This window comes from Delphinus delphis, chromosome 20 (genome assembly GCF_949987515.2).
Source record: "Delphinus delphis chromosome 20, mDelDel1.2, whole genome shotgun sequence".
Lineage (NCBI taxonomy): Eukaryota > Metazoa > Chordata > Mammalia > Artiodactyla > Delphinidae > Delphinus > Delphinus delphis.
The window spans coordinates 9977715-10003330 of NC_082702.1; the positions used below are offsets into that span (position 1 = coordinate 9977715).

Below are 25616 nucleotides of genomic sequence, written 5' to 3' on the forward strand. Positions count from 1 at the left end.
GGGTCTTCTCTGCTCTCGCCTTCTGATGGCCCAGGTGGCCACTTTCAGCTTGTCTGAGTTGCAGTCATCAGTTTCGCTGGCAGAGACTTACACGGGATCCTGCTGCGGCTTCTTCTTCCTCTTCCTCTCCCCCTCCTGTCCCGTGGGAGCCACCTCCCCAGACTCGGGATTCAGCAGCGGCTCTGGCATCTCCTCCTGGGATGCTGTCTCTGGCACCCAGCTTTCCCGGCCCCGCTTTTTCTTCTTCTTGGTAGATGCCGGATCGGCCCCGGCCTCAGACTGCCCCTCATGTGGCAGCTCAGGCTCCGTCATCTCACCTTGTGGGTTAGTCATCTCAGTCCCTGGCTCTGTCGCTTTGTGCCCTCTTTCTTTCTTCTTCTTTTTCTTGGTGGATGCTAGAGCTGCCTGAGGCTCGGGCTCCATCACCTCTTCCTGTGGCTCCACCACCTCCGTCCCTGGCTCCATCATTGCATTCTGTCGTTTTTCTTTCTTCCTTCTCTTTCTGGGGGATGCCAGAACTGCCTCAGCCTGTGGCTCCACTTCATGTGGCAGCTCAGGCTCTATCATCTCCCCTGGGAGCTCCAGAGGTTTCATCTCTGGCTCTATAACCTCAGTCCCTGGCTCCCTCATCACTTTGTACCCCTTTTCTTTTTTCTTCTTCTTCGAGGACGGCAGTGGGATGGCTTCCTCCTGTGGCTCCATCTTCATCTGCAGCTGAGGCTCAACTATCATCCCCTCCACCGGCTCCATCCCTTCTGTCCCCGTCTGCTTCTTCCTCTTCTTGCTGGGGGATAGGACTGTCTCTTCCAGAGGCTCACTTTTAACCATGAGTTCCAGCTCCACTGTCTTTTCTTCTGACTCCAGCACCCCCATTTCTGGCTTGACCATTTCTACCTCTTTGGGCTTCTTTTTCCTCTTCTTGGTGGTGGCTGGGGACAGTGCTCCCAGAGGCTCCAATATCTCAGCAGCAGGCTCTGTTGCCAGTGGCTCTGTCACCTCCAGGTCTTTCAGCTGCTGCTTTTTTTTCTTCTTCCCCACGTCCACCTCTGAGGACCCCAACGCTGTGTCCACCTCCAGGGCCCTAGGCTCATTCACTGCCTCCTGAGGAACTGAGGGCTCTGGCACATGCCTCTTCTTTTTCCTCTTCCCGGAAGCCGGTGACTTCAACGCCAAGACCGACCCAGGCCCTGTGACTGGTGGGCTGCCTCCAAAGGCACAGAACCGAGGCTTCAGGCCCGGGGGGATCTGTGGTGGGGGATTTGCTGGAATGGGCTGCAGCAGGGTCCCTGTTAGGGATTCCTGGGGACCCTCAAAAATCCTCAGGCTGCCCTGTAGCGCCGGGGCAGAGGTGAGTCCCCCTCCCGCCTCTGCTGACGGGGCCAGCAGGGTTGCTCCTCCTCCAGCCTGAGGGCCACTGCTGCTGAGGACCCGGTAGCGGTGCCGCTTGCCTGCCAACTTGCCCTTCAAGATACGGGAGCCAGAGAGAGGCACGAGTCGCCCGTTGAGGCTGAAGGGAGAAAGGGGGAGGGCAGAAACTTGGTCAGATTCTTTTGGTGAGACGGGGCAGCAGCTGAGAAGCAGCATTTGTGGGTTCCCCAGGAAAGCCCCTCTAAATTCCCCCCAGGTTCAGCCACTGGGGTGAGGAGTATTCCTGCTAAGTGGCATGGGACCACTCACCAGTCTGGGGCGAAGTCTACAGGGGCCTGGATAAGCCACAGTTCTGTATCTGGGCCGGTCAACGCCTCCAAAGAGAAATGAGTGTGCTCTGAGGCTGGGGGTGTCGCAGTAAAGTTGGGGGGACAAGAAAACCGAGCAGCACCTGCAGAAGGGTAAACGGGAGTCTGCTGACACTTAATTGCTGGTCCAATCCTTCAGGGCGCCTATTGGTCCATTGGTCCCAACTTCCTGAGGGTCCCAGTCCTCTAACCGCGACTTTCCTCTCTCCCGTCTGTCCACCAGAGGCGCACCTATATCCGCCGACCCAACCCTTGTTCTCTCCACTGCTGTTCCCGCCCCCCACCAAAATATCTTCCCTCTATTCTAATTCCCCGCCCCCCCTGCCCGCCATCCCCCGGGGGATACACTCTCCGCTGATCCTGCCTCCGAGGATGTCCCTTTTTCCGTCCGAACGCTCCAGGGTACCCCTTTTTCTCCTCCCGCCAGACAACTCTCTGCACCCCGTCGGCCCGCCATGAAGCAACTCACCGCCGGACGTGGTCCCCGCCATCCCGGGACCCACGCCTCAGACCTAGCAGCCAGAGCCACTCAGGCCCCGCCGCCGACCACGTGGAACCAAAGGGGTGGGGCCTCATCTGGGAGCGTCCATGTGGCACCAGGGCGCGGGAGGTGTCGCTCGGAGCCCCCTCGCTCTGTGAGCACAAGTGGGGGAAATTTCCACTTGTACACAGCAGACTACCGAGAAAGCCATCTTTTACCCAAAGTCTGCTCCCAAAAGCAGCCGACTCGCCTGTTTGGCGGGAGTTAGAGCCTCACCAGGTCCCGGAGGGTATCCCCACAGTCTCAGACATGATTTGCTCCAACGTTGCCTTAAAGGGGCAGCCACATTCACAGGACCTACTCTTAAAGAGACAGGAAGATCGATTGGACTGAAATTCTTAGAGAGGCAGGTAAGAGTCTAGGTCGGCAGGAATGTGCTTTCAGTGTTACAGTCCCTTCTAGGGAGGCCCAGATGCCTCAGAAATTCAGAACTTGAGTGAGAGAGGTGGGAAAATGGAGGAATGGGGGTAATTCCTCCCGAGGGCGTTAACTATCAGCCAGGGGCGGGGCTCTGGGCTCCAGGGGAGCGGGAAATATAGGGGGAGGAGCCTGTGGATCCCAGGGCGGAGCCTCTGGACTCCCGAGCTGGACACGCGTGGGGCGGTGCGACTAAGGGGCGGGGCTGTGGCCCAAAAGACGGGTAGATGCCCTCGAGGATTTAGTCTCGTGCGTGGGGGGACATTTCCAAAGGCCTTGAGGAAGGGAGAGAGAGTAGACGTCCTGACTAGCGCCCCTTCCCTGTCCTGGGGTGCGTGTAAGCAGCGGCAACGTGAACGCAGATTTGGGGGACACGCCCACGCCCCTTCACACAGGGACTGCACAGCGTAGGGGGACGGGCGGAGCCGCGAGACGGTGGCTAGACTGGGTGATCCGACTGCATTCCTGACCGGTGTGTCAGCGCTGATTTCCGCCCCCTCTGCCGAGATTTCGGATCCTACTTTAGAACTGGGGCGCCCACCTTCTCAGCGAGCCAGCGGCTGCTCAGAGAGGAGGAGGGTCAGGGGAAGAGGACGTGTTGCCTCCTCCCGGGATCGCCAGACAGTTCCCGCGCGTGGGCGAGACACCCGGGCCCTGCCCCTGCGGGCTCCGGGACTACAATTCCCAGAGGACGCGAGGTTGGGAGGCGCCCGACGTCGGTCGTGGAGGCTGCTGGGAATCGTAGTCCCAGCCTCCAACTTTGGGAGCCGTTGGTGGGAAATTCTGTAAAGATCCCAACCACCCTTTTTACCGACGGAGAGATTGAGGCTCAGAGACCCGAGAGGATACTGATTTTAGCGAGGCCCTCTTCTCGTCTTGGGGGCGGGATTTGTGAGTCTCCCCCAGACTCTATAACCTTCTACCTCTTTGGTGGCGTCCAAACCTTCTTTCAAGAAGGGGGAAACTGAGCCTGGAGGAGTGGGGCAGGGACTCAGGAGTTCATCTCCTGCAGCCACAGCGAGGTAAGAGTCTGGATTCTATTTACGATTTACGTAGCCAGGTCACCCTTGGCCTTTCGACCTTCCTGTCTGTGAAATGGACTTTGGGTCAATACAAATGGGAACGTACCCATCTACGTCCTGCCCCTCCGGGACTACAAGTCCCAAGGTGCTCGAGGCGACCCCGGCTCCCCCTCCCCTCCGGGACCCGCCTCCCTCCGGTCCGAGTCACGTTGTCTAACCTGTTCCCGGCGCCTGCCCCGCCCCGTCCTCCGCTCCCCGCAGCCGGAGCCGGAGCCGGAGGAGGACCCCTGGTGCCAAGATCTGCCCCGGATCCGTGAGTTACACCCCCCCACCAGGGGTTCAGCGGCCCCGGTGGAGCCCGACACTGGCGTCCCTGGGAGGGTCGGGAGGAGACAAGGACGCCAGGTCCCAGGGCGGAGCTGGGGGACTCCAAGAACGTTAAAAGCTAGAACTTGGATGCCAGATTTACTGGGCAGAAGGAAAAGGGGCTCGGATGCCTGAGTTCTTGGAATGGAGGGCTCAGACACCTTGGTCCCGGGGAGACGTTCGGAAACGTCGGGACGTTTCAGTCCCTCGAAATGGGGGCTCTCGGACGCCTGAGTCCTTGAGTAGAACTGGGGTATTAGATCTCTTGGGGAGAAATGGGAGACTCGGACTGCTGGGGCTCTGGAATGGGCGGCCATCCCTACCACCCTTCAGCTGCCTTTTCGACCGAGCCTTTAGGTCTCCGAGCAGAATTAGGGGTAGGGTGGGGATAGTGGAACCCGGGTTCCTGAAATGAAGCAGAACAAACACCCAGGGTCCCTCTGGAGGCTGTGTCCCGCCATTCCCCCCACTTTCTGGCTCTGGGGCCGGGGCCAAGGTGGCAGGAGGGGAGTGGGACAGATCTCCAACCTCCCCTGTGCTGCTGCGCGATCCCCAACATGTCATTAACCGGGGCGTCAGACCTGCCTAAGCAGAGGAGTGACCTCCGTCCCAGGGCGCCCCCTGGCGGGGGCGGGGAACCTCCTATTGTCCCATAAAGGGGGGAGATATCTGGGATTTGCAAAGGGCGTTCTAGAATCCAGGGCAGAATTCCAGAAGGTGGGGTTGGATTCTGGGGGGCTTGCATGGATGGCACAATACAGCCATTACACAGAGAGGACGGAGGTAAACTGAAGCTTAGGGGTCACACTGGCAGCAGAGTTGAGGGTCAGGATTTGCCCTCCCCCTTCCTCAGCCACTCTCTGGGCGTCGGGATACCATCCAGTCCCACGGGATTTTCTGACTCACTTCTCTCCTAGGGCTCCTGGCCCTGACCCTGAGGTGAAAAATGTCACCTCCACTCCCATCTGTCTGACCTGAGGTAGTGTGGGAGATAAGGGAGGATAGAGGCTAATTCTGGAGGTGTGTGTCTGTCCTTGAAGCTGGGGGAGGGCAGGGCTTGGCACCTCCCTCCGCCCGACTCCCCCTTCTCTCCATCCCCATGAGTCATGTGAAGGGATTAAACAAGGGGTGGGGCAGGGGGTTCTGATGAGAGGGAAGAACTTCCTAATGTCTGGGCTTGAAGGGCATTTGGTGGTAGCCTGAGATGAAATAAAAAATAATAACTGTGGCTGCCAAGACAGAGCTCACAGCGTGCCAGGCTCAGGGCTGGCAGGTAATGGATGGTTCCCATTGTCTACAGAAGTCTCCGGCAAGTGCCCAAAGGTCTCACTTCCATTGAGGTTTGCTGAGCCCAGCCCAGGGAATGACTTCTTTCTAGTCCAATGGGGAAACTGAGGCTGGAGTGCGGGCACAACGCACACCCTAGGCTTTTGCCACCTTCTGTCTGGAATCTTCCAGGGATTCCTATGCCCTGGAATGGGCCAGCACTGGGGATGGCTAGAACTCAGGAAAGCAGGGGAGAATTTAGCATTCTGAGATCCAAGGGCTGAAGTCAAGATTCCAGGGGTTAAAGCTCAGGGCTTTTAGAATCTCAGAAAGATTTGAAAGGGCTGTTTTGGAGGAAAAAAATTACTTTGGCTTTGAGCCCTCAGTCTGTTCCAGGCCTGGGAATTAGGAATCTTATACGTGTGAACTTTATCTTGTACGCTTCCCTGTTCTAAACTCTATACATAAATTATGTCATTCAAACCTCACACTTCTTTGAGGTGAAGGTATTAATTCCCCCATTATACACACAAGGAAACTGAGGCACAGAGAAGCTGAATAGCCGAAGGTAGAGATTTAAAGAGGGGGAAGGCCCTAGCTCATTTCACAGACGTCCACAGAGCGGGGAAACCAAGTCCCAGACAGGGTGGAGCCTCTCCCAACGTCTGTCTATGTGGACAGAGCTGGGGGATTCCAATCTGGGTATTCCCAAACCAGCCTGGCGCTCTGACCCTGTTCCTACTCAGGATGATTCCTCCAGGAACCCCCCGCCCCTGATTTTTAACCCCAAAGAACCTGACTGGGGTGCAGAAGATGCCGGGGAGGGAGACCTAAGGGCGGAGGAGAGGGGAGCCCGGCGGAGAGGACGTGGGGGTGGAGGACAGGGGCCTGGAGCAGAGGCGCGGCCCCCGCCACCCTTGACCCCCCGCCGGGCCCCCGCTCCCCTGCCGCGGGAGGTGCGGCACCTGCCCGGGCCCGCCCCGCATTCCCCTGCTCTGAGCTCAGGAGCTGTCCGTCCGCCCCCCTGCGGTCGGGCCGTGACCTGGAGCGTCCCCTGGCGGCCCTGACGCCCGTTTCGCCCGCCTCAGACCCGGGACGGGCCCACGCCTAGCCTTGGCATTTCCTTAGACCCAGAGGATGTCAGCGTCTTAGAATTTGGGGATCATGAAATCCCCAAAAGAACCATTCGCTACCAGAATGCTGGCCCTGGAGGTAGCATAGATTTTTCATTTTTATATTTTAACGAACACAGACGGTTTCCTGTGTATCTCTGAGATTCTAATGCGGGGTCTTGCCTGGACCAGGGATCGAACTCTGTGCCCCCTGCAGTGAGAGCTCAGAGTCTTAACCACTGCACCGCCAGGGAAGTCCCCTATAGTCTCTACTTGTTGAGGCCTCAATTCTCAGAGCCTTGATTCCTCTTGCACCTTCTGGCCAGTTGGATCGTCACAACTGTCCTCTGAGGTAGACTGCTATTTATCCTCATTTTACAGATCAGGAAACTGAGGCAGTCTGGTCAGGTGGGACAATGGTGCCACCAGATTTGAACCCTCCTTAATTGTGCTTTTAGCAACTCCACTGTACCAGACATTCACCTAGACTTTTAGGACTTCGGAATCCTGGGATAGACAGAACTCAGTGCAGGAAGACAGAGAAATCTAGGCTAGCCAAAGGGGAGAATTCTAGAATGTTCCAAAGATAGAATCTGGGACTGAGAACTCTGAAACAATAGACTCTCAAGTCGAGGGTTTTAGCCTCTATCGAAATTTAATTACAACCTCAAGGCCCTTATAATTTCAGAATCTAGGCCTCTTAGAGATTGAGGAGGCCTCTCAGAATAGCTGATTTGCCTCCTCCTTTCACAATTGGGGAAACTGAGGCCCGAGGAGTGGAGGGGACTCTTAGCCCAAGGTCACACAATCCTAACACACCCAAATGAGCCACCAGCCCCAACAGGTTCTGTTCCGAGGCTTCCCAGACTGAGGCCAGAATCAGCACGCCCCAGCCTGCCCTGCTGCCCACGCCTGCACCCCAAGTCAAAGCTAAGTGGTCGGTTGATGTAGTGGGGAGGTGGCAGAGCTGGCGGGTGTGGTGGCTACCATGGAGATGGGCGTGGTGCTGGCCTGACTAGTTCCTGGTGGCTTGGCTCCTTCCCACTGTGTTGGCGGCCACAGTGGCCCAGCCATCCCTGGCCAACTCCCTGTTCTTCCTGTTGACGCCGGGTCTGTGTGAACACGCTGAGTCTCCTCTGGGTGGGGACTCTGGGAAGAGAGAGCTGAGTGGTCCCCGTCCTCTGGAGCCCCTCCAGACTGACGGAGATGCCCCAGAATAACAAGTTAGGTACAGGTGTGAAACCTAGTATGCCGACTTCTTGCAGGGTGACCTGGAACAAATGTTTCTGAGCCCCACTTTCTTTTTCTGCCATGGAGATTTTGATCATGGGATAAGGTATTAGCTGTAAAGCACTTGGCACAGTTCTAGGGGGCAGTGTTCTCTCAATAAATGGTTGTTTTATTTCATTATACCCTCGGGTAACTAGCAAAGGTCCTGGCACATAGTAGGCAGCACCGTCATTATTTTTGAAAAGATCCCCAGCATCTAGCAGTGTCTCTTGGTCCCTAGTAGGCATTCAGTAATTGATAGTTATTATTATTGCAGCCTCTGTTCACTATAATGTCTGTCACATAGTAGGTGGTCAATGGATAATTGTTGAAGGAATGATCACGTCTTATTAGGGCTGAGATAGAGAGATGGAGTAGGAGCCACGTAAAGAGAGTGAATTGTCCTTAGCCTTCCTGGAGGGCTTCGCAGGAGTTGGCGTTTCCCAGCAGGGGAGGTGGTGGGTCATAGCGCTTCCAGTGGAAGGAAGTAGGAGAGTAAAGGCCCCGTCCCGCTCCTCAAGGCCCCAGGTTCCCTGTGGGCGGGCTCTGAGCAGGCTCTCCCCCGCTCCCCCTCCCCAAACGCAGGCTCCCCGCTGCGGCCAGCCGGCACCATGGACAGCGAGGCGTTCCAGAGCTCGCGGAACCTTCTGGACCTGAACTTCCAGTGTGAGCTGGGTAGGGGGCGGGGCTTGGTGGGGCGGGGCCCTCGGGGCGGGGCTGGGGGGGGGGAGCCTGGGCCCTGCCCAGAAATCCGGGTCCTCACTGCTACTACCGGCCGCCCAGCTCTAGCCGCGAAGCACATGGACCTGAAGAATACGGAGCTGGACACGGCGGCGGCCAAGGTGGACGAACTGACCAAGCAGTTGGAGTCGCTGTGGTCAGACTTGCCGGCGGCGTCTCTTGGCTCGCAGGCCAGAGCGCCGGCTAGGGTGAGCCTGCTTGCCCTGGTCCCCACCCGAGCCCCCAAAGTCAGGTTCTTTCCTCCAGGAGTTCAGGCAAGCCTGTCCCATGGGGCTGTGCAGGCTGTGGGCTATTTAAAGCTACTTGTGGGATTAGTGGAAGTGGGGATCAGTGGAAGTGGACGTCTGTCAGGACCCTCGGAAGAAAAGGGTTTTTTTCTAAGCGGCACAAAGGCACTATACATGCGAGCCCCAGCCCTGATTGCAGGGCTCCCTATGCCTGAATCTCTAGCTCCGTCCAACTCTCCAGGGTTGATTTTCGATCACCTCTATTGACCTACCAACCCTCTACTATTGTCTCCTTTGACCCCTCAATGTCCCGACCTCCCTACAGCTGTCCCGGTACAGCCTCAGCCCTGTCCCCGAGCCCTTGGGCTGCCGTGGGTCTCCCCGGAAGGCGACCACCGACGGCGCAGACATCTCGTTCGGACGCTCCGAGAGCGCCCCGGCTCTGCTCCCCTACAGCTCGCTGTCCCCTAAGGGCCGGCCGTCGTCACCGCGCACCCAGTTCTACCTGCAGCCGGATGCCTACAGCAGCCTGGACCGCGCGCCCTCACCCCGGCCCCGCACCTTCGATGGAGCAGGCAGCCCCCACGGCCGTTCGCCCTCCCCTCGCCCCGGCCCGCTCAGACAGCAGGGTTCCCCCACGCCCTTTGACTTCTTGGCCCGTGCCCGCTCCCCCCGTGTCAGCCCCCTGGCCGAAGGGCCCCAGGCCTTCTTTCCGGAGCGCGGGCCCTCGCCTCGCATCCCGACCGCAGCCTACGATGCGCCGACTGCCTTTGGGAGCCCCCTGCTGGGCCCTGGCGTCAGCGCCTTCGCCCCACCTCTGCGCGCGCAAGGTGAACCAGGGGGCCGAACTTGGCGGGTGGGAGTGGCGCAAGGTCCGGGACCAGCTTCGGCCCCACCCCCGCCCGCCCCCCACATCCTCATGGGCAATCTCCCTGCAGACGACCTAACGCTTCGGCGGCGGCCCCCCAAAGCCTGGAACGAGTCTGACCTGGACGTGGCATACGAGAAGAAGTCCTCGCAGACAGCGAGCTATGAACGTGAGTGGTGTGAGGCCAAAGGAGTGGGGGACCCGGAGAGGCCTCCCCCAGACCCTAATGATTCCCGCCTCACAGGACTCGATGTCTTCGCGCGGCCTGCTTCACCAGGCCTGCAGCTGTTACCCTGGAGAGAGAGCAGCCTGGATGGGCTGGGGGCCCCCGGGAAGGTGAGGGGCCGGAGGAACTTGGGGAGGGGGCTGGTGGGCAAGGGTGGAGTCAGGGCTAGTCTTCCCCTCCTGGCTGCGCCCGCAGTTTCCGTACCCTTCCCCAGGCTCTTCCTTTATCCTGGATTTCCACCCCCTCCCTGACCGTCTTTCCTTTCCCTCCCTCTGTCTTCCCTCCCCTCCTTCTCTCCCTTCCCACCTTTTGCCTTTACCTCCCTCCTCCTTTCCTCCACTCCCTTATCATTCATTCCCTTATGCCTATCTCCTCCCACCTGAGCCCCTTCTATCTTCCTTCCTTCCCTCTTTCTCCCCCAGGACAACTTCACCAGTGCCACTCTGCCCCGCAATTACAAGGTCTCCCTTCTGACCAACGACAGGCGTTCTGATATGGACAGCTACCGCCGATCGCTGGGCTCCGCGGGCTCATCAGGCACTTTGCCCCGAAGCTGGCAGCCTGTCAGCCGCATCCCCATGCCTCCTACCAGCCCCCAGCCCCGAAGTGCCCCCCGCCATCGCCCCATCCCCCTCAGCATGATATTCAAGCTGCAGAATGCCTTTTGGGAGCACGGAGCCAGCAGGGCCATGCTCCCTGGCTCCCCCATCTTCTCTCGAGCTCCCCCGCCTAAGCTGCTTCCCCAGCCCCAGCTGCCTCCACAGTCCCAGCCACAATTACAGCCTCAGCCCCAGCTTCAAGCCCTTGCCCCCGTCCCCCAACCCCCGCAAGAGACTTGGTCCGCTGTGAGTGAAGGTGAGTCAGCAATGGGGGTTCCGGAGGGATGGGTGAAGGGAGGGCAGATGGCTGGGGACCAAACCAGCTTGGGGTCCCATCACAACCAAACACCTGTTTCCAGACATTGTCCCTGCAGAGAGCAAGGCCAGGTGAGCTTGGGGATTTGCTCAGGAACTAGGGATAGCACAGTGCTTAAGCATGGACCCTGGAGTCAGACTGGCTGGCTCCACACTGTGTGACCTTTGGCAAGTAAGTTAACCTCTCTGGACCTCAATTTCCTTAAGTGTAAAAGGTGAATAATGATAGAACCTACCTTACTGGGTTATGGTACTAGATTATTTAATCCATATAAAGTCCTTAAAATAGGGCCTGATGTATAGAAAGCCCTCAATAGCTATCATATTAATCATTATTAATAGTTTTTGGTGTGAGACCAGCGCAGGGCCTGGATTTAAGCAGAGTGGGTTTTGATCCCCTCTCTACCATTGACATGCTGTGTGACTGAGGATAATTTAATTAACCCATCTGCACTTACATTTTCTCATCTGTGAAGAGAGATTAATAACATTTACTTCATAGATTACGATGGACAGTCAATGAAATCATGTATAAAATGATCATTGTAGGGCTTCCCTGGTGGCGCAGTGGTTGAGAGTCCGCCTGCCGATGCAGGGGACACGGGTTCGTGCCCCGGTCCGGGAAGATCCCACATGCCGCAGAGCGGCTGGGCCCGTGAGCCATGGCCGCTGAGTCTGCGCGTCCGGAGCCTGTGCTCTGCAACAGGAGAGGCCACAGCAGTGAGAGGCCCGCATACAGAAAAAAAAAAAAAAATAATAATTATATATATATATATATATATATATATAAAATTGTATATTTCTACCTGCTTTAGAAGCTCTGACAGAAAGGCAAGAAACAGAGAGAAAAGACCAACAAGTACTAAGATTCTAGTCCCAGCAATTTTCTTTCTTTCTGTATTTATTTTTGGCTGCCTCGGGTCTTCCTTGCAGCGCGCGGGCTTTCTCTAATGAGAGCGAGCAGGGGCGGTGTGCGGGCTTCTCACTGTGGTGGCTTCTCTTATTCTGAGCCTGGGCTCCAGTAGTTGTGGCGTGTGGGCTCAGTAGTTGGGGCGCATGGGCTTAGTTGCTCCACGGCATGTGAGATCTTCCCGGACCAGGGATTGAACCCGTGTCCCCTGCATTGGCAGGCAGATTCTTAACCCCTGCGCCACCAGGGAAGTCCTCAGCAATTTTCTGCCTGAGATGTTAGGAGAGGAAATTCATACAATCTTAGAAAGTCAAGTTTATCATAATGGTAGGAGCAGAGATTCTGGAGTCAGATAGGACTGAGTTCAAATCCCAGCTGTGTGGCTTTAGGCAACTGACTTGCCTTCTCTGAGACTCAGTTTCCCTTTCTGTAATAATGAGATGTTAGCCATATCAACGTCACAAGGTAGTGGTGAGAGTTCAGTGATAGGCATGTAAAGCACGAGGCACATGCTAAGTGCTTGTTAAATGGGGGATGTCATAATTGTCTATTATTCACAACCCAGGGAAAGTGTAGCCCAGAGAAAGCAAGCACTGCCCTGAGGTCACACAGCAAATCAGGCATTTGCTGCAAGTCCTGGAAGTTGTGGGGAGGGAGTCTCTCGGGTCTCTTGGGACCCCTCCTTTGATGGGGCTCTTGCTCCTTCTAGGCTTCCCCAAACCTCCCACTGAGCTGGAGCCTGAGCCGGAGCTGGAGGGGCTGCTGACACCAGGGCTGGAGGCTGGTGATGCAGATGAAGGCGCTGTAACTCGGCCCCTTAGTCCCACACGGCTGCAGCCAGCACTGCCGCCCGAGGCACAGTCAGTGCCCGAGCTGGAGGAGGTGGCGCGGGTGCTGGCAGAAATTCCACGGCCCCTCAAACGCAGGGGCTCCATGGAGCAGAGCCCTACTATAGCCCTGCCCCCCACCCACAAGAAGCAGTACCAGCAGATCATCAGCCGCCTCTTCCATCGTCACGGTGGGCCTGGGGGGCCCGAGCCTGAGCTGTGTCCCATCACTGAGGGGCCTGAGGCCAGGGCGGGGCCCCCTGCTCCAGCCCCACCAGCTCCCATACCACCTCCAGCCCCTCTCCAGAGCAGCCCACCAGAGCAGCCGCAGAGCATGGTAAGTAATAGAGGAGGAAACTGGGGTGTATGACTTAGCATATGGAAGCATCCCTTCCCTTTTAGGACGGAACCTGGAAATTGCATGCATCGCACCTGGCGCATTCCACTGGCCCGGGAGCCCAGCTGCAAGGGAAGCTGAGAAATGCAGTTTTACATCTAAGTGTATCTGTGCTCAGAAGAAAGGGAGAACATATATGGAGGGGCATTCAGAAGTCTTGGCCACATCGAGATTTTCTCTGCTCCTCTCCAGTAACCTGTCCCCCCAGGGCTTCCCTTCAGGAATCTTAGAGTCTTCCAACCTGGAAATGACTTTGTCTTGGCATGACAGAGGGTTTATTCTGGGGTCTGAAAACCTGCCTGAATCAAGGCAGTCACCATTTCTCTCCCTAGTTGCCACAGCCTCTCATGTCCGCCTTCTCTGGGGAGCTGCTCTCTCCTCTTACACCTCAGCAAGCCTGTGCCATGGTTAGAAATGGCCCACCCGGCCCTGACTCAACATGACCTCTCAGTTCAAGTCCATGGTGTCCTCTGACTCTGGTCAGAGCTTCTTCCATTCAGATTTTCAAGAACAAGTCTCTGGTCTCTGAGGTTGTGGGTGTCGTGGTTAAGTGCACCAGTGGCAGAGCTAGGCTGCCTGGGTTCAAATCCCAGCTCCACAGCACTTATCGGCTGTGCAACCTTGGGCCAGACACATAGTCTCTCTGTGCCTCAGTTTCCTCATCTGTAGAATGGGGATGAAAATAAGCACAGGGTTGCTGTGAGGATTTAATACATGAATATAGTGCTTAGAATAGTGCCTGGCACTTTACTATTATTGTTATCATTTGACCAGGGGCTGGTCTCCTGCTGATCTTGGTCTGGTTTCTGCATCGTGGCTTGGAGGGAGCGGGCTGTAGTCACATGGAACAATCCTGATTGCTCAGTGTGGGTAGACAGATGTAGGAGAACAATGCTCAGAGAAGACGTGGGGGCCAGGTGGACCCCCACATGCGTATTCCCAGGCCCTCCTGAGGGTGGAGCCAAGAAATGTTGAGGCTCAGGATCTTGAAATCAAGAATGGAAGAATGACAGTGTCTTGAAATGGTCAAGTTGCCTCATTGCAGAATCACAAAGTTCTGGCCACAGAGAAACCTGAACGCTCACAGAATTCAAAAATTAAATTCTGACATCACAGACTCAGAAGAGTGAAATTTCAGAATTCCAGAACACTGAAGGTTTGCACAGGATCTTACAATTAAAAAGTTAGTAACACAGACCCTGGTTATTACTGATTCTTGAAGTCCCCAGAACTGAAAATTAAAGACTCATCATTTGAATCTTAAATCATAGATGAGTGCACGCATATTTTATAATACAGAATTTTATTTTAAGTGAACATTTTCCACTAGAAAGGAACACACAAACATAATAACTAGGAAGAAATAGATAAAAGTAGAATAAAGAGGCCCAAATAACAGCATTCAGAGAGAACCACGATTAACATTTTGAGTATTTCCTTCCAATCTTTTGGAATGAAATTCTCACCATGAAATATTCAAGTTCTCAATCATAGAATCTTGGGAATGCAACGTCCTGGGTCCTCAGCAATTTGAAATGGCACGACTTAGCATTTCTGGACTCACACATATTGGAAACTTAGCATCAGAGAATTTTTAAATGGGTGGCTCGTGGGATCTTCAAATTCCAGAATCTTGAAATCATTGACATCGAAGACCAGAATCACAAATGCTGTATGCTCAGAATAAGTGAATTTTGTAGGACACTTGAAAATCAAAAATAAGAAGGCACAAGGAATAATATGATAAGTATTCTAATTTCCTAAATTACTAATTATCTCTTTAGAATAAATTTCTATAACTAAAAGTACATAATTTAAAAATATATATTCTAATTCCAAACATCTGAAATTAACACTTGGTAACATCTTGTCAGGTGTGCTTCCTAGCATTTTTTTTTCTAATACATAAAAGAAATGAAACTATGGATTGAATATCTGGCTTCCACAATCGTCAACCTCGTGGTCTCCAAGCTTCCTCTCAGGTCTCAGGGCCCAAGATTCCAAAATCACCCGATTCCCTGAGTGTTGCAGGGAACCTGAGGCTATAGAACTGAGGGACCCTCCTTCCCATGGCCCTCTGGACTCAGGCTATGTGTACGTACGTTCCTGGGTTCCAATCTCAGCCCTGTCTAGTTGGATGACCTGGAGTGGCCGCCTGGTCCCTGAGCCTCTGTTTCCCCGCTCTGAGGAATGGGTATATTAGCAATCCCCGCCAAGCCACTGAAGCCCCGGTTCTGTCCCCCAGGAGATGCGCTCGGTGCTGCGGAAGGCCGGCTCCCCGCGCAAGGTCCGTCGCGCGCGCCTCAGCCCGCTCGTGCTGCTGCTGGACGCCGCGCTGACCGGGGAGCTGGACGTGGTGCAGCAGGCGGTGAAGGAGGTGAGTGCTGCCGGACAGAAGGGCGGGCGGGGTGGGGGCGGCAGACGCTGGATAGCAGCCGCGGGACTGAGCCTCTCCGTCCCCCGGCTCGTCCAGATGAACGACCCGAGCCAGCCCAACGAGGAGGGCATCACCGCCCTGCATAACGCCATCTGCGGCGCCAACTACCCCATCGTGGACTTCCTAATCGCGGCGGGTGCCAACGTCAACTCCCCCGACAGCCACGGCTGGTGAGTCCTGACCTCGCGCGGCCGGCGTGGGGCGGGGAAGGCGCTGCGGGCCCCAGCGCGGCCTCTCACGCCTGCCTCCCTCGCCCAGGACACCGTTGCACTGCGCGGCGTCCTGCAACGACACGGCCATCTGCATGGCGCTGGTGCAGCACGGCGCGGCAATCTTCGCCACCACGCTCAGTGACGGCGCCACCGCCATCGAGAAGTGCGACCCCTACCGCGAGGGTTACGTCGACTGCGCCACTTACCTGGCAGGTGCGAGGCAGGGCTGAGGCGCCTCGGTGGGCGGGCTGGGCCACCTCTGGGGGAGGGCGTCGCGGGGACTGGGACGCCCAGCTGGTAGATGTTGGGCGGGGGAAGGCGGCAGACTGCGGCTCCTGAGAGAGGACGCGGGGGGCTGTACCAACCTTGTGGCAGCATCACCGAGGAGGGGCCGGCGGGATGGACCACCTGCAGGGGTGGGGCACTGGGCCTCCCACCTGGCAGGTGCAAGAAGGGTGTGTGGGCGCAGCAGACTGTGCCACCTTCGAGGGAGAGGGGGACAGGGGAACTGTGCCACGCAAGCTGGACACCTGTAGGGAGAAGAGCAGGTGTGGAGACTGCGCCGCTTTCTCATCCACGGGGGTGGGGAGTTGGACGTTCCAACTATACCATCTACCTGGCCTAGGGCTGGGCACATGGGCTGTGCTACCTGTGGGAAATACAGCACCACACAGGTGAGAGGTGAGCAGGCCATGGCTTCTGGGGAGGAGCTTGGGGACTCTTCCACTCCTAGTGAGACAGGAGGCTGTACCATATATCTCCGGTGGTGGGGGGGGGGTGCACATCACTTAAATAGGTGATGGGAGGAACTAGGTAGGCTGTATCCTGGGGAAGTGCCTAGGGTCTGTAGCGCTCACCTGGAGGGGCCAACTCTATCATAAGGCGGGGTTGGGGACCTCAGAGAGTTGGGGTAAGGCAGGCTGTAGGACCTGGGGGTGGGCCAATGTATTTGGGAGGTGAGCCTGGAGGGACTACACGACAGCCTGCTGTTCTGTGGTAGAAAGTGGGTGGGAGCCGTGGGGCTGTAACACCTGCCTTAGTGGTGAGCAGCGGCAGGCCAGGACCGCTGGGGCGGGAAATAGACCGTCCACTGAAGCTTTGGGAAGGGGGATTGTGACTACCTTTGTCACAGGTAGATGAAGCCTACCAGTTTGTACTTCCTACCTGCCTGGACTTGGAGAGTTCTGTGAGGACGAAGTAGAGATTGAACAGTACACTTGCTGGGGGGGGGGGGGGGGGGGAGGGGTGGTGGAGAGGAGGAGAAACTGGAACACGGTGGACTGAACCATTAAAGAGGGGGGAACATGGTGGACTGTACCATCTGGAAAGGGGGCTAAATCCTTGATGGGCTTAAAGGGGGGTTCGGGTGGCCTATACTATCTGGAAAATTGTTACATCCTCTTTGAGACTATCTTTTGGGGAGGGGGCGCAGTGTGCACTGCACCATCTGGAAAGGGGGAGTTGGGACCACTTTGTGGGGAGCAGTAGGGCTGAACCATCTGAAGGAGGAGTTGAGTCATCTATGGAGACTGGACCACTTATGGGGGGGGTGGGGTGCAGACGACTGTACTTCTAGGAGTGATACAGGGACTTAACCAGATATAAATGGAAATGGGGACCACTGACCCTGCCTCGGGGGTTGGTGGGCCGGCTTGATGCACCCCAGTGTTTTAGAGACTGTCAGTCCTGGCAGCTGACTCCAGCTCAGGCCCCCCTCTCCAGACAGGGGTACACAACTTTTCAAGCGGCCCATTCCCCGGGGTGAGGCTGGCGCCAAATCTCAGGGTCTGTCCCTGTCCCCAGCGCGTCGTATCCCTGAGTGTTCCCGGCCCCCCTGAACCGGGCGCTGACGATCCCTGCGGTTTCATGTTTCAGACGTGGAGCAGAGCATGGGGCTGATGTACAACGGGGTGGTGTACGCTCTCTGGAATTACAGCGCTGAGTTTGGAGACGAGCTGTCCTTCCGCGAGGGCGAGTCGGTCAGCGTGCTGCGGAGGGATGGGCCAGAGGAGACGGACTGGTGGTGGGCCGCGCTGCACGGCCAGGAGGGCTACGTGCCCCGTAACTACTTCGGGGTGAGCCCAGAAGCGATATTGTGAGGAAAGGGGTGATCCCACGGGGAAAAAGGGCAAGAGAGACAGTGCATTACATTGGGGAGGAGGGGAGGTCAGAAGAGTCCATTATCGGTTGTGGGGAGGTGAGGATGAGCCCATCATAATAACGGGGGAGGTAAGGGAGATCCCCTTTTAGTTAGGGGAGGAAGAGCCACTTACTGGTGGTACTTCGTGGGGTACTCACCAGTACTGCCTTCCTAGTGATTTGATTGGTTCGTGCTCAATCAAATATTTTTATTATTCCTAATATTCATGGGGAGGTAAAGAAGAATGTATTCTAGCCAAGGGGAGTCATGACGAATCCCATCTTGGTGATGCGGGCAGTTAAAGAATCGTGTATTACAGGCCTGGAAGCTTTTGTTACACTGCATTGGGCAGGGTGAGGAAGAATCCATTAATAAAATCGCGGTAGAACTGAGGGAGATGCTACTAGGTTAGGGGAGGAGACCAGGAAGATCCCATTATATTCCTGGGAGAGAAGACGATTCCTTTAATTGGGGAATAGGTGGAGGTGGGTCCCAACCAGGCAGCCATGGTGGTAGGGAGAGGCGGGCGTCTTTTTTATGGCCGTATGGGAGACTCGGAAATACGCCATTTCATCAAGCCGGCTGCTGATGGGAAGGCTCCAGCTGGTGCTTGCAGCTGACAGGGGACTCTGGTGTGGTTTGGGAGATACTGAGAGGGTCCTTTAGGAAGGGATGGGAGGATGGAGACAGTCCACGTGTTTGGGGGTGGATCAGGTGACTGTATTAAGTTTGGGGTGGAATGAAGGGGTGGGAGCTCCTGGTGTCTGAAGAGCCTGTCTTCCCTCAGCTCTTCCCCAGGGTGAAGCCGCAGAGGAATAAGGTCTAGCTGGAGAGAAGGACTTTTCGAAGGGAGACAGGAGAAAGCAGCAGCTGCCTTCATTCCAGAGCTCCTCCTCCCTTACTGCTGCATCTCTCTGCGCCCCCAATCCTTGCAGGGACGAGGTCCTTGCCAACACCTCTCTGCTTCTCTGGAAGCCCTGGGGAGAAGGAGAACCCCAGCCTTAAATTTAGAAAACTGCCTTAGCTGTGGGAGGTTGTGGTGGGGCTGGGAATCACTGGGGGCAAGAGAGACCCCCCCCCCACCATCTGCCAAGTCACATCCTGTCCAAAGTGCCTCCTGCTCCTACTGCCCCCCCCCACCCCCGCCGAAAAGCAAGGCAACCCACCATCCCAGCGGAGCCTGGAGTGGGTCACCGCCACCGGATTTTCCCAGGAGTCACCTCCGCCACTATCTCTACCAACAGCCTTCAGGGGCCAGGTGAGGCATATTAGTCTCTATCAGCATCCCTGCCCCCTCTCTCCCCAGTCAAGTGCCTTTACACAGTGCCAGTTTTATAACAGAATGGGGACGTTTTTCATTATAAATAAAGGTAGTTTGCACAGAAATTGACTTCCGTCTCTTCGAACTCCATTCTGACTTAATAATTCTCCTCATTGTTACTATTTTTGGTAAACCAGTCTTAAAGTAGCCCCTTTGGAAGGAATTTCCCTCATGTGAATCCAATCCTTCCTCTTTCAAATATGCCTGCTTTTTTTTTTTTTTTTTTTTTGTAGTGTCTTGACCTTTTTTTCATGTTTTGGATTCTTCTTTTTAAGCGTCCTTAAGCTTAAAGACATAAAATGTCTGATAATTCTATCATCTGAAGTTTGGTACCATCTCCTCCTGTAGTTTGGTGTGTCCGCTGGCTCTCACTCATGGTGGCTTGTTTCCTCATGTGTATTGAAATTATGCATTGTGAGATCATCTTCAACAGGGCTTTATCTACTGGAAATCCATGTGGACTTTTTGAGGGTCTGACCCTGAAGAGTGATTTTCCTTTGCTTCTTCTCCACTTTTTTATTTCATAAACTTCCCCTTGAAGATTTTTGACAAATCAGAAGCCTTTCTCTCTTCTGATTTGTATTTCTTTACAAATCATAAAACTTCAACATTGTCATTATCTGCAGTGTCCAAAACAACTCACGTGGGAATTTTAATTATTTTTAATTAATTTAAATTAAATAAAAATTAAGGATTCAATTCCTCAGTCACACTAGCCACTTTTCAAGTGCTCAGTAGCTACATGTGGCTACCATTTTGGACAGTGCAGATAGAGAACATTTTCATCATACCAGAAAGTTCTATTGAGTAAAGCTGATATACATTTCCATCATCCAGAAGTTCCATTGTGCCTCTTTGCAGTCAATATATGCATGTCTCCTCCCCATAAGGGGTAGCCGCTTCTATCACTGCCGATTAATTTTCATGAATACCCTTTAAAAATCAAATGGTCCTGGTACTAAGATATTTGTAATGAAGAAAAACAGTCCTCCTGCTACCTCTCCCTACTCCCATCTGCTTTCCAGAGGCCACCATTTTCAACTGCTATAGCTGTTTCCTCTGGTATTTTCTTGTATGTTTCTAAATACGCTGGCATTGCTATTTCTTGATTTCTCAATTTTAGACATTCTCTACTGATTTCCTGGTATAGTAGATGAGGTTTGAGGTCTATTAATCTGACTCTACTTTCCCTCTCCTCAATGAAATCATAATTTTTATATCAATCAATAGTTTTTTAAATGTTGTGATATGTAAATATGTTTTCACTGCAGAGCCATGCAGTATATTAGAATTTTCTCTTCACAAATTTCTAAATTTTTGAGAATTAAATTTACCTTTGTCACTTGCTTAATTTTATTTGCACCTATACTTAATCTTTTTCAAATGTTCCATGGAATCGTCCATATTACTAACAGCTCACTCAAGCTTTTTTTCCTCCCTCCTAAAGTCCTCTCTCCTACTTGAATGAGGACTTGATGCTTTCTAGGCCTACACTAAGCTATCCTGGACTTCCCTGTGTTGGATATTGTTTCCTCGATTCCATGTCTATCTTTGTTGACTCTTCATTTTGCTGGAGCACATGCTCCAGTCGTTCTCTTAAAAGGGAGAGGAAGAGGTAAAGATTTTTGAGTTCTTGCATGGCTTAATAGAGAATCCCTTGTCACTCAAATCTATTTTCTTCCTAAGTCGGAATGCAAGTTTGGATAACAAAGGAAACCTGTTTGTTTGTTTTTTTCTCCCCTCAGATTTGTTTTCATTCTCCCTCTGCTTTGAACTTGTATTTGACTTGCTTTATTCTGGAAGCTTTTGGGATCTTCTCACTTTCTCTGGTTCTGAAATTTCATGAGGATGTGCCTCACTGTAGCTTTTATTCATTAATCATTCTGACCCTAAGTCTGTCCTTTCAATCTGGAGACTCATAGCCTTTGGTTCTGGGAAATTTTCTTGTATATTTTTGTGTTGGTTTCTTTGTGTGTGTGTGTGTTGGTTTCTTCGTTTTCTTGCTCTCTTTTTCTGGAATTTTTATAATTTGGATGTTGAATCTTCTGGTTTGAGCTTTCAGTGTTCTTATCTTTTCACCACTATTTTCCATCTCTGTTAATTTTCCCCTTACTTTCTGGGAAATTTCCTTGACTCTATCTTCTAATCCTTTTATTAAAATTTATGTTTCATCGGGGCTTCCCTGGTGGCGCAGTGGTTGAGAGACCGCCTGCCGATGCAGGCGACGCGGGTTCGTGCCCTGGTCCGGGAAGATTGCACATGCCGCAGAGCGGCTGGGCCCGTGAGCCATGGCCGCTGAGCCTGCGCGTCCGGAGCCTGTGCTCCGCAACAGGAGAGGCCACAACAGTAAGAGGCCCACGTACCACAAAAAGAAGAAAAAAAAAAAAAAAAGAAAATTTATGTTTCATCTATTATTTTGAATTCCAAAGGACTCTTTCTTATTATTTAATTATTCATTTTTCATAGCCTCCAGTTCCTATTTTATAAATGTGATATCATCTATTATCTTGCTAGGTATTTTTTATAGTATTTTAGTTACAGGTGTTTTTGTGTTTGTTTTGTAGCTTTCTTTTTTTCCCTGTGTAATCTTTGTTTCTTCTGGGCTGCTTTATTTTGTATGTGTTTACACTAGTCTGATCTCTCTTTTGCATAACAGAGATAGGTTCGTTTCCCATTACTGCTATAACAAATTATCACAAACTTAGTAGGTTAAATAACACAAATTTATTGTCTTTTAATTCTGGGGGTCCGAAGTCTGAAACAGGTCTCAGTGGGCTAAACTCAAGGTGTTGTCAGGGCCATGTTCTACTGGGGGGAATCTGTTTCCTTGCCATTTCCAGTTTCTAGAGGTTGCCTATATTTCTACCTATATTTCTGTTTATGATGATTTAGTGTTCCCTAAGATTATAGAGATTTACTCTACCTTACTCCTCTGAGTTCCTTCTGAGTCCTCACCAGCAGAATTGCTAACACCCATATTTCTACAAATGGTCTGCAAGGCTATCTAGGCTTTTCCCATCATCTTCTCAACATTGTTCCAGCCTCTGCCCATTGTCCAATTCCAAATCCACTTCCACATTTTTAGGTATTTGTTACAGCAGCACCTCACTTCCAGTACCAAAATCTGCACTAGCTTCCTTTCGCTGCTTGTAACAAATTGTCACAAACTTGGAGGCTTAAACAATACAAATTTATTATCTTACCATCTGGAGGTCAGACATCTGAAATGGGTCTCACTGAACTAAAATCCAGGTGTCAGCAGGGCTGAGTTCCTTTCTGGAGACTATGGGAAAGAAGCCCTTGCCTTGCCGTTTCTAGTTTCTAGAAGCTGGCTGTATTCCTTGGTTCATGGCCCCCTTCTGTCTTCAAAGCCAGCTCTTGCATCAGTTCCATCTCATACTTCCATTGTCACAGCTTTATCTCTTGACTCTGACCCTCCTGGCTCCCTCTTTCACTATGGCTACACTGGACCCATCCAGATAATCCAGGATAATCTCCCCATCTCAGAATCTTTAACTTAGTCACATTTGCAAAGTCCTTTTTGCCACATAAGGTAGCAAAGGAGAACAAGTAAACAAGGAGACAGGACTTCCCTGGTGGCGCAGTGGTTAAGAATCCACCTGCCAATGCAGGGGACATGGATTTGATCCCCAGTCTGGAAAGATCCCACATGCTGCGGAGCAACTAAACCCGTGCGCCACAACTACTGAGCCTGCACTCTGGAGCCCGTGAGCCACAACTACTGAAGCCCACACACCTAGAGCCCATTCTGCACAACAAGAGAAGCCACCGCAATGAGAAGCCCGCGCACCGCAACGAAGAGTAGCTCCTGCTCGCCGCAACTAGAGAAAGCTCGGGCGCAGCAAAGACCCAGTGCAGCCAAATAAATAAATAAAATTTAAAAACAAAACAAACAAACAACAAAAAAAACCCCAAGCAGGGCTTCCCTGGTGGCGCAGTTGTTGAGAGTCCGCCTGCCGATGCAGGGGACACGGGTTCGTGCCCCGGTCCGGGAAGATCCCACATGCCGCGGAGCGGCTGGACCCGTGAGCCATGGCCGCTGAGCCTGCGCGTCTGGAGCCTGTGCTCCGCAACGGGAGAGGCCACAGCGGTGAGAGACCCGCGTACCGCAAAAAAAAAAAAAAAAAAAAAAAAAAAAAAACCAAGCAGACAGAAGTCCCTGCTCTCAAATTCAAATAGTATCTGGAACTTTGATTATATTAAGCAATTATTATTCCTTTTTTTGAGATGTGCTATGATATTATGGTTATGTTTTTACAAAGAGTCTTTACTTTTAGAGCTACATTCTGAAATACTGATGGATGAAATGATATGATGTCTGGGATTTGCTTCAAAATAATCAACTGGTGGGAGGGGAAGTGGTTGGGGTGTAGATGAAACAAGATCAGCCCTGAGTTGAAGATTGATAAAGCTTCATGTATGTGAGACTTCGTTAGACTATTCTCTCAACTTTTGTATCCATTTGAAATTGTCCTTAATAACCGTGATAAAATGCCCCTGGTTTTGTAGAGCCGACATTCTAGTGGAAGAGACAGACAGTAAACAAAATGGTAAGCAAAAACTATATTCTGTCAGATGCTGATCGCTGCTATGGAAAAAACTAAAGCAGAAGTGGATATATTGTGCCTGATTGGAAGTGTATTCATTCATTTCCTCCGGCTACTGTCACAAATGACCCCAAACTCAGTGGCTTAAAACAGCACACATTTATTTTCTTACAATTCGTAAGATCAGAAGTCTGAGGTTAGTTTCACTGGGCTGAAACCAAGGTGCTGGCAGGGCTGCACTCCCTCCAGAGGCTGTAGAGAAGAATCAATTTCCTTGTCTTTTGCAGCGTCTAGAGCTGCATTCTTGACATTCCTTGGCTTGGCCCTCTTCCTCCAACTTCAAAGCGTGGCATCCTGCTTCAGTGTAGCATTGCCTCTGTTTCTGTCCTGCTGTCAAATCTCCCTATTATGAGGACACGTGATTACATTTAGGACGCACCTTGATATCTCTCAAGATCCTTTAACCATCACACCTGCAAATTCCCTTTTGCCATATGTGGAAGGAAAATAAAAATGGAGTCAGTATCGCTAAGAGAACTCTCTAAAATGGAGCTGGGAGGCCATCGACGAAGTGTGACTTACGCACATCCCAGCCTGGATGGAATCTGACCTTTTGATCACTTATTGTCTTAACATAGGCATCAAGAACAGCTGCCCAGGGACTTCCCTGGTGGCACAGTGGTTAAGAATCCGCCTGCCAACGCAGGGAACACGGGTTCGAGACCTGGTCCGGGAAGATCTCGCATGCCGCAGAGCAACTAAGTCCGTGTGCCACAACTACTGAGCCTGAGCTCTAGAGCCCTCAAGCCACAACTACTGAAGCCTGCACGCCTAGAGCCCGTGCTCCGCCACAGGAGAAGCCACCGCAATGAGAAGCCCATGCACCTGCTCTCTGCAACTGGAGAAAGCCTGCGCTCAACAACGGAGACCCATGCTGCCAAAAATAAATAAATAAATAAATTTATAAAGTTAAAAAAAATAAAGAAAGAACATCTGCCAAAAATGCAAGATACTTATCGGACCCTTACCCTAAAATAACTCATGACAGCCTATCTACTTGTGGGACCCTTACCCTAAAATAACTCTTGATTCCTTAAGGACAAGTATTCCCTGGCTTGTGTCAGAGCCAATCACGATTCTCACCAGACAACTTTAACAACCTTGTAGCTTTTGTTTTATAAGCCCCTGATGCTTTCTCTTCCCCAGAACACTCCTTCAGTTTTACCCGAATCTGTCTCCTGAATTGCAATTCTTCTTTTTTTTTCTTTAAATTTTTATCAGAGTATAGTTGATTTACAATGTTGTGTTAGTTTCAGGTGTACAGCCTGAATTGCAGTTCTTAAGACCCCATATAAACTCTTGTTTGCAGCCTTCTGTGTTTTGTTTTGTTTTGTTTTTGGTTGACACATGTAACCTATGAACATTCATAGGTTCCAGGGCCTGGAGATCTTTGGGGACCATTATTCAGCCTATCCAGGGTGTATTGCAATTGCAATTTAAACAGGGTGGTCAGGGAAGGCCTCGCTGAGGAAAGGATTCTTGAGGAAGACTCTAGGAAGGCTTGAGGGAGGTGAGGAAAGAAGCCATGCAGAGATCTGAGAGAAGAGCCTTTCAGACACAGAGAATAGTGACTACAAAGGCCAGGAGGAGGCAGGAGGCAGTCATTCTAATTGGCTGCTGTCAATCACCCCTGCTCCCAGGTATTCATGCCCTTCAGTAGCCCCTCCCCCTGACTGTGGGCTTGTTGTAGTGATGTATCCTAAGGAATGCAATACACTAATTCCTCACCATCCATGGGTTCCGCTCAACCAACAGCGGATTGAAAATACAGTCGTCCCTTGGTATAAGCGGGGGAGATTGGTTCCAGACCCCCATGGATACCAAAAATCTGTGAATACTGAAGCCTGTCATACAAAATGGCCTAGTACGGTTCGTCTTCTGTATCTGCGGGTTCTGAATTCGTGGATGCGGAGGGCAGACTGTAAGGAACTTGAGCATATATTCACTGAGCCCCTGCTCTGTGCATGTCCTGTACTGGGTGGCAAAAGGCACACACAGTGGTGACCAAGACAGTCTCAGCCCTACCCTCCTGAGGCTCG

General features: G+C 52.6%; 2 protein-coding genes across 3 annotated transcripts; one reads left to right on the forward strand and one right to left on the reverse strand.

Moving 5' to 3' along the window:
• Nucleotides 1-87: 87 nt before the first annotated feature.
• POLR1G (RNA polymerase I subunit G) lies at nt 88-2342 on the reverse strand. The gene is made up of 3 exons (XM_059998914.2): nt 2206-2342; nt 1678-1819; nt 88-1507 (listed from the first exon to the last, which is right to left on the reverse strand). The coding sequence occupies exons 1-3, from the start codon at nt 2225-2227 to the stop codon at nt 88-90; spliced, it is 1584 nt and encodes a 527-aa protein (XP_059854897.1). The 5' UTR covers nt 2228-2342.
• A 1630-nt stretch (nt 2343-3972) lies between these two features.
• Nucleotides 3973-19112, forward strand: PPP1R13L (protein phosphatase 1 regulatory subunit 13 like). 2 transcript variants are annotated; one of them, XM_059999136.1, is made up of 13 exons: nt 3973-4029; nt 8315-8395; nt 8513-8658; nt 9023-9527; nt 9636-9734; nt 9810-9901; nt 10214-10646; nt 12325-12779; nt 15085-15216; nt 15313-15446; nt 15535-15701; nt 17425-17563; nt 18416-19112. In XM_059999136.1, exons 2-13 carry the CDS (start codon nt 8341-8343, stop codon nt 18429-18431), a joined length of 2373 nt encoding a protein of 790 aa, XP_059855119.1. In that variant the 5' UTR covers nt 3973-4029; nt 8315-8340; the 3' UTR covers nt 18432-19112. The 2 variants fall into 2 exon arrangements, with proteins under 2 accessions (XP_059855119.1, XP_059855118.1); XM_059999135.1 differs by having other exon boundaries at nt 17364-17563; nt 18416-19108.
• Nucleotides 19113-25616: the final 6504 nt, after the last annotated feature.

Coding starts and splice junctions, on each gene's coding strand:
- POLR1G (XM_059998914.2), bottom strand. CDS start 2,227: ATGGCGGGGACCACGTCCGGCG. Junction 1,820..2,205: donor GGCGGGGACCACGTCCGGCG/GTGAGTTGCTTC, acceptor ACCCTTCTGCAG/GTGCTGCTCGGTTTTCTTGT. Junction 1,508..1,677: donor GTAGACTTCGCCCCAGACTG/GTGAGTGGTCCC, acceptor TTCTCCCTTCAG/CCTCAACGGGCGACTCGTGC.
- PPP1R13L (XM_059999135.1), top strand. CDS start 8,341: ATGGACAGCGAGGCGTTCCAGAGCTCGCGGAACCTTCTGGACCTGAAC. Junction 15,702..17,363: donor CTGCGCCACTTACCTGGCAG/GTGCGAGGCAGG, acceptor TTCATGTTTCAG/ACGTGGAGCAGAGCATGGGG. Junction 17,564..18,415: donor TGCCCCGTAACTACTTCGGG/GTGAGCCCAGAA, acceptor GTCTTCCCTCAG/CTCTTCCCCAGGGTGAAGCC.